The sequence below is a fragment of the Cetorhinus maximus genome, chromosome 11, assembly GCF_964194155.1.
Source record: "Cetorhinus maximus chromosome 11, sCetMax3.hap1.1, whole genome shotgun sequence".
Taxonomy (NCBI): domain Eukaryota; kingdom Metazoa; phylum Chordata; class Chondrichthyes; order Lamniformes; family Cetorhinidae; genus Cetorhinus; species Cetorhinus maximus.
Window position 1 is genome coordinate 125,431,806 of NC_135889.1, and position 17,145 is coordinate 125,448,950.

At 44.4% G+C, this 17,145-nt stretch overlaps 1 protein-coding gene across 1 annotated transcript in view; it reads right to left on the reverse strand.

The window, feature by feature from the left end:
* Positions 1-11,838, reverse strand: part of LOC144686911 (uncharacterized) — a 37,756-nt gene extending 25,918 nt beyond the window's left edge. Inside the window, exons 1-5 of the mRNA XM_078552744.1 lie at positions 11,727-11,838; positions 3,935-4,024; positions 3,729-3,835; positions 3,238-3,363; positions 2,568-2,674 (exon numbers count right to left, since the gene is read on the reverse strand). Coding sequence (XP_078408870.1) covers positions 2,568-2,674; positions 3,238-3,363; positions 3,729-3,835; positions 3,935-3,986 — 392 coding nt within the window. The 5' untranslated portion in view covers positions 3,987-4,024; positions 11,727-11,838. The remainder of the gene's footprint in view (positions 1-2,567; positions 2,675-3,237; positions 3,364-3,728; positions 3,836-3,934; positions 4,025-11,726) is intronic.
* Positions 11,839-17,145: the final 5,307 nt, after the last annotated feature.

A 17,145-nucleotide genomic window follows, 5' to 3' on the forward strand; every position in this document is an offset into this window, starting at 1 on the left:
CTCAGTTTTATATTGCATCAGAAAGACAGCATCTCTGGCAGTTTGCACCCCCTTTATGCTCTACTGGAGCGTCAACTTTGATTCTTATAATCAAATCCCACAGTGTGACTTGAAGCCTCAACCTTCCGAATCAGAGGTGAGGATGCTACCAACTGAGTCACGGCTGATAGTCATTGGTGGTATAGCAACTGCAAGCACAAGGAGATACAGTCTAGGTCTATTGTCCAGTGTTACTATCGGCACTGTAGAGAGAGTTAAAAACTAAAGGGCTGGGTTTATATCAGGCTGGCAGATTGTATAGGTTTTTTGTTAAAAACTAACTTTAAAATTTTACACCATGCCCCTAGCCCTTAGGCCCTTTTACACACGCCACCACGAGGAATCTGAGATCTCCCTCAGCCTTTTTCCAGGGATTTCCTGAGCAAAGACCAGGGAACCCTACTAGCAATGACCCTTGTTAAGTGCAGAACCTTCAGCCTGATATACATCTGTCAGTGTAATGATGGAACATAAATCTAAGATAGAGAGATCATGAGGTTTAATTATTTCCTCAATAAAAGAGCTAATCAGAGAACAGGAGAAAAATACTTTTCACAGAGAAGTAGCTAGTCATGTCAGAGACAGAGGGATTGCACTGAAGGAGCTAACACTGAAATCGTGAAGGATTTGGGAGAGAGTGATAAAGACCCTTTAAGATTACAATAGAGAGATAAAGACACTTGAGAAATGGGAGTTAGAAGGATGGATAAATTAAGGGATTGAAGAGAGGTATCGGGGAGAGAGAGAGTCAGATATTGGGGATATAGACAGTCAGATATTGGGGAAAGAGATAGTGAGGAACTGGGGATAGAGACAGATATCGGGGAAAGAGATAGTGAGGGATTGTGTATGGATGTTATCTACTTGGACTTCCAGAAGGCCTTTGACAAGGTGCCTCACAGGAGGCTGCTCAGAACGATAAGAGCCCATGGTGTTAGAGGCAAGGTACTAGCACGGATAGAAGATTGGCTGTCTGGCAGGAGGCAGAGAGTGGGGATAAGGGGGTCCTTCTCAGGATGGCGGCCGGTGACTAGTGGAGTTCCGCAGGGGTCAGTGTTGGGACCACAACTTTTCACTTTATACATTAATGGTCTAGATGAAGGAACTGAGGGAATCCTGGCTAAATTTGCAGATGATACAAAGATAGGTGGAGGGACAGGTAGTATTGAGGAGGTGGGGAGGCTGCAGAAGGATTTGGACAGGTTAGGAGAATGGAATACAATGTGGGGAATTGTGAGGTCATGCACCTTGGTAGGAAGAATAGAGGCATAGTCTATTTTCTAAATGGGGAGAGAATTCAGAAATCTGGAGTGCAAAGGCACTTGGGAGTCCTAGTCCAGGATTCTCTTAAGGTTAACTTGCAGGTTGAGTCGGTAGTTAGGAAGGCAAATGCAATGTTGGCATTTATTTTGAGAGGACTAGAATATAAAAGCAGGGATGTGCTGCTGAGGCTTTATAAGGCTCTGGTCAGACCGTATTTAGAATATTGTGAGCAATTTTGGGCCCCGTACCTCAGGAAGGATGTTCTGGCCCTGGAGAGGGTCCAGAGGAGGTTCATGAGAACGATCCCAGGAATGAAAGGCTTAACATATGAGGAACGTTTGAGGACTCTGGGTCTATACTCGATGGAGTTTAGAAGGATGAGGGGGGATCTGATTGAAACTTACAGAATATTGAAAGGCCTGGATAGAGTGGACGTGGGGAAGATGTTTCCATTAGCAGGAGAGACTAGGACCTGAGGGCCCAGCCTCAGAGTAAAGGGAAGACCTTTTAGAACAGAGATGAGGAGAAACTTCTTTAGCCAGAGAGTGGTGAATGTATGGAATTCATTGCCACAGAAGGCTGTGGAGGCCAGGTCATTGAATGTATTTAAGACCGAGATAAATATGTTCTTGATTGGTAAGGGGATCAAAGGTTACGGGGAGAAGACGGGAGAATGGTGTTGAGAAACTTATCAGCCATGATTGAATGGTGGTGCAGACTCAATGGGCCGAATGGCCTAATTTCTGCTCCTGTGTCTTATGGTCTTATGGTCTTAATGTGGATAGATATAGTGAAGGTTTGAGGATAGAGACTGAGGGATTGGAGAAAGAGACAATAAGACATTGGGGATAGAGACAATGAGGGATTGAGGATAGAGACAGTGAGGGACCGAGGACAGAGAGAGTGAGGGATTGGGGATAGAGACAGTGAGGGAATTGGGAATAGAGATTGTGAGGAATTGGGGATAGAGACAATGAGGGATTGGGGATAGAGATAGTGAGGGATTGGGAATAGAGACAATGAGGGATTGGGGATAGAGAGAATGAGGGATCGGGGATAGAGACAGTGAGGGATTGGGGATAGAGACAGTAAGGGATTGGCTGATACTTGGTGCAGTAAATTGAGATTCGGTTGCAGACTGACATCTGGTGCAATATGTCCCATGGATAGAGGAAGATTATTTTGTTTTAAGTCCATGATTGTCTCTCAAACTCTTCATTCCCACCTTTTCCCACCCAGATGTGTAAATGTCATCTCCCCTTTACCTGGCCAGCTCCTGATTGAGGAAGCAGAGCTGCAGTGAGTCTGCCAGTTGCTGTTGGACCAGACAGTATCGAATGAAAGCTCGTCCTTTCCCCATTGAGGTCTTCAGCTGCAAGCCACAAAGAAAGAGAGAGAGAGAGAGCAGAAGGGGTTACTTGCTGGTTACTTAGTACATTGAAACTGCTACTTACGCCAAGATTTAATATGTAGAAATACACATACTGCCTTCCGTCATGTATTAGGTGTGAAAGGCAATGTGTAAATGAGCCAAAAGCCCAGATTCCCTCCCCGTCTGTGCAGGGCAAAGTCATACAGTTCTTATGAGTGGAGACAATTGTAAGTTATTAATGGGTTAGTGGGGGTGATTGATACCAGTCACCAGGGTCTCCTGGAACTTGCTTTATTATTCGTGCATTGGAGTGTAATTTTGCAGAGTTACTTTGATTGACAATTTATTTTCTTTGCTGCTTCTCCCAGTAATTGCAGGGTCAGGTTGGACATTGGATGGAGATGATGATGATGTGAGAGTGTTGCACTATTTCAGGTGTGATGAACAGTTTGGTCTCCTGTCCTTTTCTGTACATTTTTGTGTAAATTTATAAGCTTGGAGCATTCCCAGATAGGAAACTACAACCACAAAGTTTCAATGAAGCCTATTCCATCAGCACCTACCCTTGTTGTGTGGTTAATAAATTTCAGCGCATTTGTTCCACACTTGTGATTATTCAGGCACACACAGATATAATCCCAGTAATCCTTCTGACTCCCAAAAATAGTTTTCCTCTCCTTCTGATCACACTGGGGAGAGAGAAAAATAAGAGTGAATTCATCTGAAAAGGAGGCACAGCTGGAGAAAGACTGAGTTACTTAGAGACAGACAGTATGAGGTAGAGACAGATATAGGCAGAGAGAGAGAGAGAGAGACTGATGGACAGAGAGAGATAGTGAGAATAGAGGATAAGTAGAGATTGAAAGAGGTAGACACAGAGGAAGATAGAGATTTAGAGTAATGTAGAGAAAGAGATATAGGCAGAGAGATAGAACGATAATTAGATATGAATACTTTTCATTTGCCAGCACTAGTATGAGAAATCATACACAGAAAAGATAGAATTGAAAACTGGTTTGAATTGGGTAGGGAGCTGGAGAATGAGATCTCCCACCTGTAACAGGTACTCGAGCTTTGTGCACAGCCCGTAGAGCACAGGGCTGGCATCAGTGATGGGCAGCTGATTCTTCTCCCAAGCCTTGCAAAGTTCTTGGATCGAATCTGTGAAATAGGACAGGGTTGGTGAGTGTTAACAGATCTCACACAGACAGGACAGTGGTAGAGATTAAAGAGATGAGATTGTGAATTAAATTGTCTTACTCTGAAGATCTTTGATCACCTTTAGGAGCTGAATGTCAGTGTCTCCTGCCATTCTGGGGCAGTAATCTGCTCAACAGGACCCCATGCAACCTGCAACAAAGGACTGATCCGTTAGTGAGGATGGGTCTTCCTCCTTCTAACTTGCTCCTCACAATAATAGGCTCCATAGCATCGGATGTCAGATATTGATAGTTTCAGCAAACATTAAATTATTAATAACTAAACACACACTTAACGGATCATAATAACTCGCTGAGTAAATAAATTCTCTTCAACTCCATCCTGGATCTTTGCCAATTATCTTAAATCTGTGTCCTCTGGTTGCTGACCCTCCTGCCAGTGGAAACAGTTTCTCCTTATTTACTTTACTTGTTTATTTTGAACACTCCTTGTTCTCCCCTTGATCTCCTCACAACGTTGCCACCCTTTGTTAGCAGACGCTCAATAAAACAAAGTTAATTTCCTAACTCCAACGTCTTCAAACACCAGGGTTCAGAAAATCACCAGGTCCAAAACCAGGTAGATTATGTTATAATTCTGTCCACTGCATGGAACCCTGCACCCTCCTGTGTGGGCATTGTAATGGGGTTTAATGGGATCACTGGGGCCCTCACTTTCCTCTTTCAGGGGCACACTACACAGTATTCTATACCTGGCTGGGGTAGAGGGCTGATAGTGCCCCTCAGCAATCACCAAAAAATAATTGTGGGGTCAATTCCAAACAAAGTTCATCTCTGAGAGTCAAGGCAATGATTGCAGCCTAAGACCCAAAGCAGAGAGCACAAATGATTACAAAGTCAACTGGTTCTTTGGCTCCCAATCCAACCTTACTAGAAAGTTAGGAATTCATGACATTGGGAATGCTCTGACTTTGGCCCCATTCCGTCTGATGCCATTGCCCATATAAGGAGCTCTGTTCCTAACAAGGTCTTGAGGGCAGATTCCTTGTCAGGGGCATGAGCAGGTGCATCTAGGGTTAGAGCCAATGGGTCAGAGAATTTCAGCCAGTGTACCCAGAATTTGGAAGCTTCCCCTACAGCTGCTGGATTCCAATACCCTCCCCAGTACTTACAAAACCAAGAAGCTCATTTCCCCACTCCCTGGAGTTCATATAGACCCTGATACCATCCCCAGTCCTGCCACATCCTGAGACTCTCTGCGTCCCAGAATGGAGATGAACCTCTCTCACCTCCCCCACTCCCCACCATCCCTCTACCCCGACCGGACCCCCTCAGGAATCCATCAATCTGGTTGAACATGACCTTCTTCCTTCCCAGAGCAGCAGATCCTGAGAACCTGTTACATCACTGCCAAAACTCTATCCCCATCTCTGGTGTATACCCCAGAAACCCCTCACTGCATCTGGCCCCCACCAGTCAGCTACATATTACCACCCATTTTTGTGAACTTTATATCAAAGTGCAGTTTTTTAAATTAATTTATGGGATGTGGGCATCACTGGCTAGGCCAGCATTTATTGCCCATTCCTAATTGCCCTTGAGAAGGTGGTGGTGAGCTGCCTTCTTGAACTGCTGCAGTCCATGCGGTGTAGGTACACCCACACTGCCGTTAGGGTGGGAGTTCCAGGATTTTCGCCCAGTGACAGTGAAGGAACTGCAATAAATTTCCTAGTCAGGATGGTGGGTTGCTTGGAGGGGAACCTCTAGGTGGTGGTGTTCCCATCTATCTCCTGTCCTTGTCCTTCTAGGTGGTAGCAGTCATGGGTTTGAAAGAGTTTGAAGGAGCCTTGGTGAGTTTTTGCAGTGCATCTTGTAGATGGTACATACTGCTGCCACTGTGCGTCAGTGGTGGAGATAGTGAATGTTTGCAGATGGGATGCCAATGAAGTGGGCTGCTTTGTCCTGGATGGTGTTGAGCTTCTTGAGTGTTGTTGGAGCTGCACTCATCCAGGCAAGTGGGGAGTATTCCATCACACTCCTGACTTGTGCCTTGTAGATGGTGGACAGGCTTTGGGGAGTCAGGAGGTGAGTTACAGGTTGCACGATTCCTAGCCTCTGACCTAGCTCTTGTAGCCACAGTATTTATATGGCTGGTGCAGTTCAGTTTCTGGTCAATGGAAACCCCCAGGCTGTTGATAGTGGGGGATTCAGCAATGGTAATGCTATTGAGTGTCATGGGGCGATGGTTAGATTATCTCTTGTTGGAGATGGTCATTGCCTGGTACTTGTGTGGTGCTAATGTTACTTGCCACTTGCCCGCCCCAGCCTGGATATCGTCCAAATCTTTCTGCATTTGGTCGTGGACTGCTTCAGTATCTTAGGAGTCGCAAATGGTGCTGAACATTGTGCAATCATCAGTGAACATCCCCACTTCTGACCTTCTGATGGAAGGGAGGCCATTGATGAAGCAGCTGAAGATGGTTGGGCCTAGAGCACAACCCTGAGGAACTCCTGGGGTGATGTCCTGGAGTTGAGATGACTGACCAACAACCACAACCATTTTCCTATGTGCTAGCTAAGACTCCAACCAGCAGAGTTTTCCCCCTGATTCCCTGTGACTCCAGTTTTTCTAGGGCTCCTTGTTGCAATGCTTAGTCAAATGCTGCCTTGATTTCAAGGGCAGTCACTCTCACCTCACCTCAGGAGTTCAGCTCTTTTGGCCATGTTTGAACCAAGGCTGTAATGAGGTCAGGAGCTGAGTGACCCTGGCAGAACCCAAACTGAGTATCAGTGAGCAGGTTATTGCTAAGCAAATACCACTTGATAACACTGTTGATGACCCCTTCTATCACTTTACTGATGATGGAGAATAGACTGATGGGGTGGTAATTGGCCAGGCTGGATTTGTTCTGCTTTTTTGTACAGAATGTACCTTGACATTTTCCACATAACCGGGTAAATGCCAGTGTTTCACAGCACAGGAACAGACCATTTGACCCATAAAAGGATCGAGAACAAGAGGGCACAGATTTATTTTGATTTGTAAAAGAAGCAAATATGATGTGAGAAAAAACTTTTCCACACGATGAGTATTTCGGGTTTGGAATGCACTGCCTGAAAATGTGGTGGAGGCAGGTTCAATTGAGGCATTAAAGAGGGCATTAGATGATTATTTAAATAAAAACAATGTGCAGGGTTACGGGGAAAAAGCAGGAGAATGGCACTGAGTTATAATGCTCTTTCGGAGGGCCGGTGCAGACATGATGGGCCGATTGGCCTCCCTGCACACAATAACAATTCTGTGATTCTGTGAACCACTCCTTGAGGTATCAAGTTCCATATTCTCACCACTGTCTGGGTAAAGAAGTTTCTCCTGAATTCCCCTGTTGAATTTATATTTACGATTCCTAGTTTGAACTTCCCCACAAGTGAAAACATCTTTTCCAGACTCCCCTATCAAATCCTCCATAATTATAAAGACCTCTAACAGATCACCTCTCAAGCTTTTCTTTTCTGGAGAAAAGAATGCCAGCCTGTCAAATCTTTACTGACAGTTGTACTTTCTCAGCTCTGCTATCATCCTGGTCAAAATGAATATTATATAATTAGAGCATTGTTCAATGCCACTGATTTAAAGTTTTGTTCTTGGAACTAAAAATGACCCAAACATAATCCTCAGTCATACCTCAATACCCCAAATCTATCCGGTCAAACTCTACCTGTACGTTACAATGCCCAACGTCTAGATTTAGTTCCAGTTCTAGTCTGTGACATCAACAGGACCTTGATGGCACTTACAACAAAAGTAACTTACATTTGGAAACGAGATTAACTCCAACCTTCACAGGAAAATCGTGACCTCTTCTGTCCAGGACTCCACCCCCATTTCCCTCCCTTGGGACACTTCGGTAACTCCCTCTCCCGTTATTTACCTACAAGCTGGAAGTGGATCAGTGACCATAAATGAGACCTGGGGATTAATATCCCAGGCCTGATACTTCGGCCAGTTTGTGAGGTCCACACTCAACCGTTTAGGGTTAAAATTATCCCCAATGTTTGCTGTGCCCTTCCTACTTTCTCCATCTGAATGTTTCAGAAGAGGAAATGGGGTTAATGACTCTTTGGTGTTAATGATTATCATGGTGATGCAGGCATTGCTGTACCTCCTTGTATTGATGCTGCCGCCACAGGGCCTATGGGTAATCACACATTGACTGCTTAAAGTCATGTCTATCCACAGTAATTTGTGGGATAAGTTTGATGTGATGCATGTATCATGACCATGAGAAGCATCTCCATCATCTATACCAACTTTTGCTATTTCCCTGCAGCTGAGCAATCACTGAATAAGAAGGAAAGAGACCTCCCTTTCTTTGGCACCTTTCACAACCCCAGGACGCCCCAAAGTGCTTTACAGCCAATGAAATACTTTTTTAAGTGCAGTCACTGTTTTAATGTAGGAAATGCAAATTTATGCACAGCAAGATCCCACAAAGAGCAATCTGTTTTAAGTGACTTTGTTTAGGGGATAAATATTGGTCAGATCATCAGGGAAAACTCCCCTGCTCTTGTTGAAATGATTTTGGGATTTTTCACGTCCACGTGAGAGGGCAGGTGGGGCCCCAGTTTAACGTGATGGGTGGTATTTATACTATAACCACCTTACACCCATTATGAATTTGTACAATGTTAATTCTGGACACTGTCTGGTTGGATCTGACAAATCAATCAGTTGGATTTCAAGAATAATTTAAAGGGTCATTGTCTTTAAGATATGAATTCTAAGCTAAAATAGCTGAAGCTCAGTTGATTGAAATGGTTAGGATTGGGATTAATATTTTGATAGAAGAAAATGAAAAGAATTTCAGAAAGAGGAAAGGGTCACAGGGCCCAAGAAACCCATCAGTACAAGACATCAGTGCAAATGGACAAACATTTCATTGTGATGTTCATTCCTGGAACTCCTTATACCTCTCTCATCCCTCTCACTATATGGACTGCCAGCTTTATAAACAAGAACTTCTGGTTGTGAATTTGATATTCTGAAAGTGTGAAGTGTCCAGACTTCTCTCACTGAACCTAAGATTGTAATGTTTAATTTTAAAGACAAATTGATGCAATATTTTGATTCTTATCTATGTTAATGTCAGACTCAATAATGACCCTGAGACCGATGTTGCACTCAGCATTTATATTGGTGCAGATCTCAATGTTAGAGTTGTTCGTGGCAAGAATATGACAAAATACAAGAATATATTGATAAACTTGCAGAATGGGTGTGTAATTGGCAAATGAATTTCAATTTTAATAAGTGTGAGGTGGTGCGATTTGATAGGAAGAGTAAGGAGGATCCACTTCACTGCAAATAAATGTCTAAAATGGGGTTGAGGAATCTGAGGTATAGACACACAAATTGCTAAAAAGTAACGACACAAGTTAATAAGGCCATAAAAAGCAAACAAAGCACTGGATTCATTTCTGGGGGGGATAGGATTCAAAAGTTATTTCAAACTTCAGTAGAACCTTGGTTAGACCACACATGGAATACTGAAAACAGTTCCAATCTCCATATTATAAAAAGGATACAGAGGCGCTAGAGAAGATGAAAAAAGATTTACAATGATGGTATCAGACTGAGAGGCTATACTTATCAGCAAAGATTGAACAGGCTGGGGCTCTTTTCTCAGGAAAAGAGAACATTGAGAGGTGACCTATTAGAGATCTTTAAAATGATGAAAGCATTTGATAGGTTAGACATAGGTAAAATGTTTCCACTTGTGTGGAGTCCAGAACTCGGGACCATCAATGTAAGACAGCCACTAATAAATCCAATAGGGAATTCAGGAGAAACTTCTTTACCTGGAGAGTAGGGACAATGTGGAAATTTTTACCACAGGGAGAGGTTAAGGTGAATAACATTGATGCATTTAAGGGGAAACTAGATAAACTCATGAGGGAGAAAGGAATAAAAGGATAAACTGATATGGTGAGATGAAAGGGTGGTGAGAAGAGGCTCGGTTGGAGCATAAACAGTGGCATTAATCAGTTGGGCTGAATGGCCTGTTTCTGGGCTGTAATTCCATGTAATTCGATGATGTAATTCAATGCTGGGGTTGGTATTGGTGTGGAATCCTGTATCCTCCCCTCTGATTCTACATCCTTCCCCAAGTGGCTGCACTCTCACCCCTGAGTCAGAGGGTTGGAGGTTTAAGTCCCACACCAGAGACTTGAACCCATAATCCAGGCTGCCACTCCCAATGGATTACTGAGGATGTGATGCATCTTTCAGATGAGACATTAAACCGAGCCCCATCTGTCCCCTCAAGTGGGGATAAAATATCCTATGCCTGCTATTTCAAAAAAGATCAGGGGAGTTCTCTCCTAAATCCTGGGCCAATATTTACCTCTCAGTCAACATCATTGAAACAGATTATCTGGTCATTACCATAATGGTGTTTGTGGAATCTTGCTGTGCACAAATTGGCTGCTGCATTTCCTACATTACAACAGTGACTACGTTTGCCACTTGATCGGTACCCCATCTACGAACTTAACATTCCCTGCCTCCACCACCAATGCATTGTAGCAGCAGTGTGTACTACCTACAAGGTGCACTGCAACAACTCACCAAGCCTCCTTCGACAGCACCTTCCAAACCTGCAATCCCTACCACCTAGAAGGACAAGGGCAGTGGATACATGGGAATGCTACCACCTGGAAGTTCCCCTCCAAGTCACTCACCATCCTGACTTGGAAATATATCGTCATTCCTTCACTGTCACTGGGTGAAAACCCTGGAACTCCCTCCCTAACAGCACTGTGGGTGTACCTACATTACATAGACTGCAGCTGTTCAAGAAGGCAGCTCACCACCACCTTCTCAAGGGCAATTAGAGAAGGGTGATAAATACTGGCCCAGCCAGCGATGCTCAAATTCCATGGAAGAATAAAAAAGCTTCAGGAATCCTGACATTGTGAAAGATGCTTTATAAATTCAGGTCTTCTTTTTCTCATTTATTTAAAGGGAGTTAAGGTTACTGAGCTCATTCTGAGCCCATTAGCACTCTATTAGAGTCAAGTAAAGGCATTCAAAATCAAACACTGTGTCATGATTCTCTGTCTGGTTACCTCGCTCTATCTTTTTATCCTTTTGTTCGATTGTCAATCAGTCCGTGCCTGATTGTTTGCCTCTCTTTGTGTCTGATTGTCAGTCTCTCTCTGTGTGTCTGATTGCCTTTCTTTCTCTGTGTCTGATTGTCTGTCTCTCTGTGTCTGATTGTCTGCCTCTCTGTCAGATTGTCTCTCTCTGTCTGATTGTCTGTCTCTCTCTGACCGTTTCTCTCTCTGTCTGATTGTCTCCCTCTAATTATCTCTCTCTAACTGATTGGCTTTCTCTCTGTTTGATTATTTGTCTCTCTCTGTCTGTCTGATAATCTGTCTCTGAAGAACTATCTGTCTCTGTGATTGTCTGTTTCTCTTCTTAATGTCTTTTTGATTAGCTGTGTTTGTCTGATTATCTGTATTTTATAGTCTGCCTGTGTCTGTCTCTATCTGATTGTCTGTCTCCCTCTGTCTGATTATCTGCCTTTTTCTGCCTGATTGTCTGTCTCTCTCTGTCTGTCTGTCTTCCTGTCTGTGTTTAATTACCTGTCTCTCTCCAACTGATTGCCTGTCTCTCTACCTCTGTTTGATTTTCTGTTTCCCTGCAAGTTTGTCTGTGTTTCATTGTCTATGTCTGATTTCCTGAGTTGCAGTCTGTGCAGCCTTAATCCACCACTCATACTGAGTGACCCTTTGCTGCGCTGTTTCTCTATAGTTGCAGAGGGTGAGGACAGAATCGCCTTATCTCTGGTTCACCTGCTGTGCGTGCCACCACAGATACAGCTTCCTACCTTCTCCCTGGTGCTGTGGCAGCGATGAAGATTTTGCTAAAAGCGACAGTCTTCAGAACGGCAATCCCATCAGGTTTTGCTCACTGCTCCTGTGTGTTTGCAGAAGTTGTGCACAGAGACAGGAAGTGTTCCAATTTAAAAGAGCACATCCCACAGCCTATTAACCCATCCCAGCCCATATAGCCCTGTCTTGGTCTCAGGCCACAATGCTTGGGGTTTTGGCATCAATAGTTGCCAAGATGCTTCCTAATCTTTCACCAGTGGGCCATGGAGAAACTCTGATGTTCAGAGAAATAAGCTCTGGGCCACTTTTTTCCCCAGTTTGCCTTCCCCTCAATCCCCTTCATCCAATGGGCATGGTGTCTTGCTGGGGTGTGGCTGAAACAGATGGCCTAATACCTCATTCTTCATTTGTGAATATCTACAGACCAGAGCCAGCCCAGACCAATTCTGTTCTTTCACAAAGTACGCAAAAAGGCATTCCAACAAGGATCATTGGACAGTGATCAGGAGCATGAATCTTGCCTGATTTCCTCACTCTCTAACCCAGGGTTCATTGGACAGTGATCAGGAGCAGGAATCCTGGCTGATTATCCCTCTCCCTGAGCCATGTTGCAGTCCCTGCACTAATGCCTGAGAGTTACTGATTCAGCATGGACACTCCAGTTCCACGCCTTACACTTGCATAAAGAGGCGATATCTGGAGGGGTTCACAATGTTCGTGGCAATACAGTTTGGACATCACTTTGGGGCATTTCTTCCAGTAACAAAAGCCCAGCCATCATCTTCTACCCCCAGCTGTTGGCCTCGATTCTCTTTGCTACAGGGTTTGTCTGTTATTTATCATTCTAGGGTATGTAGCGCATTATGACGTAACAGGATCATCATCCCTGTTCAATCCTGGCTCTTGTGAAGGTCCTTTAGGAATTTTACACTGCGTTCTCACCCTTCAGTGAAACAATTGGTGCTCAGTGCACGACCGTAGTGACCCTAGTGTTGAGACCATCTTTAATATGGAGCCTCAGAATTTTGGTAATTGCGGATTGATTTTTATTTTAACAGATATAAGTCATTCTCAGTGGAGTTTCCCTTTAAATTTTATTTCATATCAAGCAGTATCTGCCTGGGCAGGCCGAGATTGTCATAGCACCGCACACCCTGTAACAAAAGCTTTGACAAGGGTACAGAATGAGTGGGTGTGGCAGAACATCATACACAGTTCTGTCAGTGTTTGAGAGGTGCCTGAGTGCAGACCTGCAGGAACAGGAGTCAGGAAAGTTTCAGGAGTGTCTTGAAGCCAAACTGTAGAAGATTAGCAGGCCTTCCTGGTACACCCCGCAGGACTCACCCTATAATCCCAAGGCAATACAGCACATGGGTTAGATACAGAGTAAAGCTTCCTCTACACTGTCCCATCAAACACTCCCAGGACAGGTACAGCACGCGGATTAGATACAGGGTAAAGCTTCCTCTACACTGTCCCATCAAACACTCCCAGGGCAGGTACAGCACGGGGTTAGATACAGAGTAAAGCTCCCTCTACACTGTCCACATCAAACACTCCCAAGGCAGGTACAGCACAGGGTTAGATACAGAGTAAAGCTCCCTCTACACTGTCCCATCAAACACTCCCAGGGCAGGTACAGCGCAGGGTTAGATACAGAGTAAAGCTCCCTCTACCCTGTCCCCATCAAACACTCCCAGGACAGGCACAGCACGGGGTTAGATACAGAGTAAAGCACCCCCTACATTGTCCCATCAAACACTCCCAAGACAGGTACAGCACATGTTTGATATTCTGTTTGTGTCCTACTGGGACCTGAACAAAATGTCTGGCACCCTGCACGCCAGGCCAATTTGCCCTACCAAATCCAGAGCATCCTGGATGATGAGAGAGATAAAAGTGAAGATGAAAAGGAAGAAGTGCGTGTATGGCAGATATCAGGTAGAAAATACAATAGAGAATCAGGCTGAGAATCACAACGATAGGGTAGTGAAAAAAAAACAATAAGAAAAGCAAGGAGTGAACATGAAAAGAGACTGACAGCTAAGGAAAGGGAATCCCAAGGTATTCTATAAGCATATAAATAAAAGGGTGATAAAAGAAAGAGTAGGGCTGATTAGGGATAAAAAAAAAAGGGGGACTAGTGATAATCTTCCAGTCTTAGACACAAGGGTGGTGCTAGAGGACTGGAGAATTGTGAATGTTATACCCTTGTTCAAAAAGGGTGCAAGGATAAAGCTGGCAACTACAGGCCAGTCAGTTGAATTCAGTGGTAGAAAAACTTCTGGAAACTATAGTTTGGGACAAAATCAATAGTCACTAAGGCAATTGCAAAATAATTAAGGAAAGCCAGCATGGAATCATTAAGGGAAAATCATGTGTAACTAACTTGAGGTTTTTTGAAGAGGTATGGGAGAAGGTTGATAAGGGCAACACTGTTGATATTGTGTATCTGGATTTTCAAAAGGCATTTGATACAGTGCCACACAGACTTGTGAGAAAAATTCTAGCTCATGGAATAAAAGGGAAAGTAGGCACTTGGATCAGAAATTGACTGAGTGACAGATAACAGTAATGATAAATGGTTGCTTTTCAGTTTGGAGGAAGGTTTGTAGTGGAGTTCCCCAAGGCTCAGTGTCGGGACCCTTGCTCTTCCTGATATATATTAATGACCGAGACTGTGGTGTGCAGGGCATGATTTCAAAATTTGCAGATGTTACGATGATTGGAAATATTGTCAACTGTGATGGGGATAGTTTTGAACTTCAAAAGGACAGACATAATGGTGGATTCAGCAGACAAGAGGTAGATGAAGTTCAATGCAGAGAAGTGTGAGGTGATTCATTTTGGCAGGAAGAATTTGGAGACACAGTATAAAATAAAGGGAGAAACTTTCAAGGAGGAGCAGGAACAGAGGGATCCTGGTGTATATGTACATAAGTCATTGAAGATGGCAGGGCATGTTGAGAGAGCAGATGGGATATAGGGTAATTTGATAAGGTGGATTCAAAATTGGCTTAGTTGTAGGAGACAGAGGGTGTATAGAGCCTTGGTGAGGCCACAGCTGGAGTACTGTGTGCAGTTCTGGTCGCCACATTATAAGAAGGATGTGATTGCACTGGAGGGGGTGCAGAGGAGATTCACCAGGATGTTGCCTGGGATGAAACATTTAAGTTATGAAGAGAGGTTAGATAGACTTGAGTTGTTTTCCTTGGAGCAGAGAAGACTGAAGGGAGAACTGATCAAGGTGTGCAAGATTATGAGGGGTGGATAGGGAGCAGCTGTTCCCCTTAGTTGAAGGGTCAGTCACAAGGGGACGTAAGTTCAAGGTGAGGGACAGGAGGTTTAGGGGGCATGTGAGGGAAAACCTTTTTACCCAGAGGGTGGTGATGGTCTGGAATGGGCTGCCTGGGAGGGTGATGGAGGCGGGTTGCCTCACATCCTTTAAAAAGTACCTGGATGAGCACTTGGCACATCATGACATTCAAGGCTATGGGCCAAGTGCTGGTAAATGGTATTAGGTAAGTAGGTCAGGTGTTTCTCACGTGTCAGTGCAGACTCGATGGGCCGAAGGGCCTCTTCTGCACTCTGTGATTCTGTGATAATAAAGCACATAATATCCTAGGCTTTATTAATAGGGACATTCAGTACAAGAGTAAGGAGGTCATGTTGAACTTGTATAAGACACTGGTTACGCCTCATCTGGAGTACTGTGTCCAGTTCTGGGTGCCATACTTGAGGAAGGATGTGAAAGTATTAGAGAGAGTGCAGAGGAGATTCACAAGAATAATTCCAAGGATAAAGAACTGTAGCTATGAGGATTGTTTGGAGAAGTTGGGACTATTTTCCTTGGAGAAAGAAGGCTAAGAGGAGTAAAAATAATGTGAGAAAAAAAAATTCACCTAGAGAGTGGTTGGAGTCTGGAACGAACTTCCTGATAGAGTGGTAGAAGCAGGTTTGACCGAGGTATTCAAAAGTGAATTGGCTTGCTTTCTGAAAAGATAAGAATGTGCAGGTTACGGTGTTAAGTCAGGGGAGTGGACTAGGTGGAATGCTCTTTTAGAAAGCCAGTGCAGACTCAATGGGCCGAATGGCCTCTTTCTGCACTATAAAGATTCTGTGACATGAGTCTTGAGTGAAGGGGAATAGATGGGGGCTGTGGCAAGGGAATGTAGTGTTGACATGGGTGAGGTAAAGCTGGGATGGAGTGAGGGTGATTGCCAGGGGCTCTGGGATTGGATGGGGGAGGGGCAAGCAGAAATCAGGATAGGGTAGGGGCATGTGTGGGTGATGAAGAATGGGTGTGGGAGGGGCAAGGGGATCTGGGCCGAGCCTCTTGATTTGTTTTTGTGAAGTCAAGGTAATTATTAAATGATTGAGGACCGGATAAATGGGACACAGAAATCAGGTAAATCTTTGACTTTTAAGAGCTGGAAGGAAGAATGTTTCTGATCTGTTCACAGCTAACCTGCCTCCCCTATTCCTGCAAGCCAAGGGATGGAGAGAATGGCGCCTGGTCAGGTTTCACACAAGCCGTGGGCCAGAATTTACGAGGGTTTTTCCAGTTCCTGCACCCTCTCCTACCCCATAAAAATGTGCTGGTGTCCAGTAGCTGACTACAGCCTACAATCCACAGCAAGTCCAGACGTAGCATTTTAGACAACCACAGGGAGCATTGCAAATTAGTCTTATCCAATCCTCAACCCAACCAACAGTGGCATCATGAATGAATATGGGGACCCTTGCTTTCTCTCCCACTCCTAATTTCTAGGTCCATATCTCCACAGAAGCCCAAACAGTGGGAAATACATCCCCTGTCTGAGCCATGCTCAACATAGAAAATAAGAGGAGTAGGTCATTCGGCCCTTCGAGCCTACCCCGCCATTCAATATGATCATGGCTGATCCTCTATTTCAACGCCATACTCCCGCTCTATCCCCATGCCCCCTGATGCTTTTAGAGTCTAGAAATCTATTTCCTTCTTAAATATATTCAGTGACTTGGCCTCCACAGCCTTCTGTGGTAGAGAATTCCACAGGTTCACCACCCTCTGAGTGAAGAAGTTTCTCATCACCTCAATCCTAAATGGTCTACTCCCTATCCTGAGACTGTGACCCCTTGTTCTAGACCCCCCAGCCAGAGAAAACATCATCCCTGCATCTAGTCTGTCCAGCCCTGTCAGAATTTTATATGTTTCAAAGAGATCCCCTCTCATTCCTCTAAATTCCAATGAATACAGGCATGGTCGGTCCAATCTCTCCTCACATGACAATCCTGCCATCCCAGGAATCGGTCTGGTGAACATTTGCTGCACTCCCTCTATGGCAAGTATATCTTTTGTTAGGTAAGGAGACCAAAACTGCACACAATACTCAAGGTGTGGTCTCACCAAGGCCCTGCACAGCTGCATTGAGA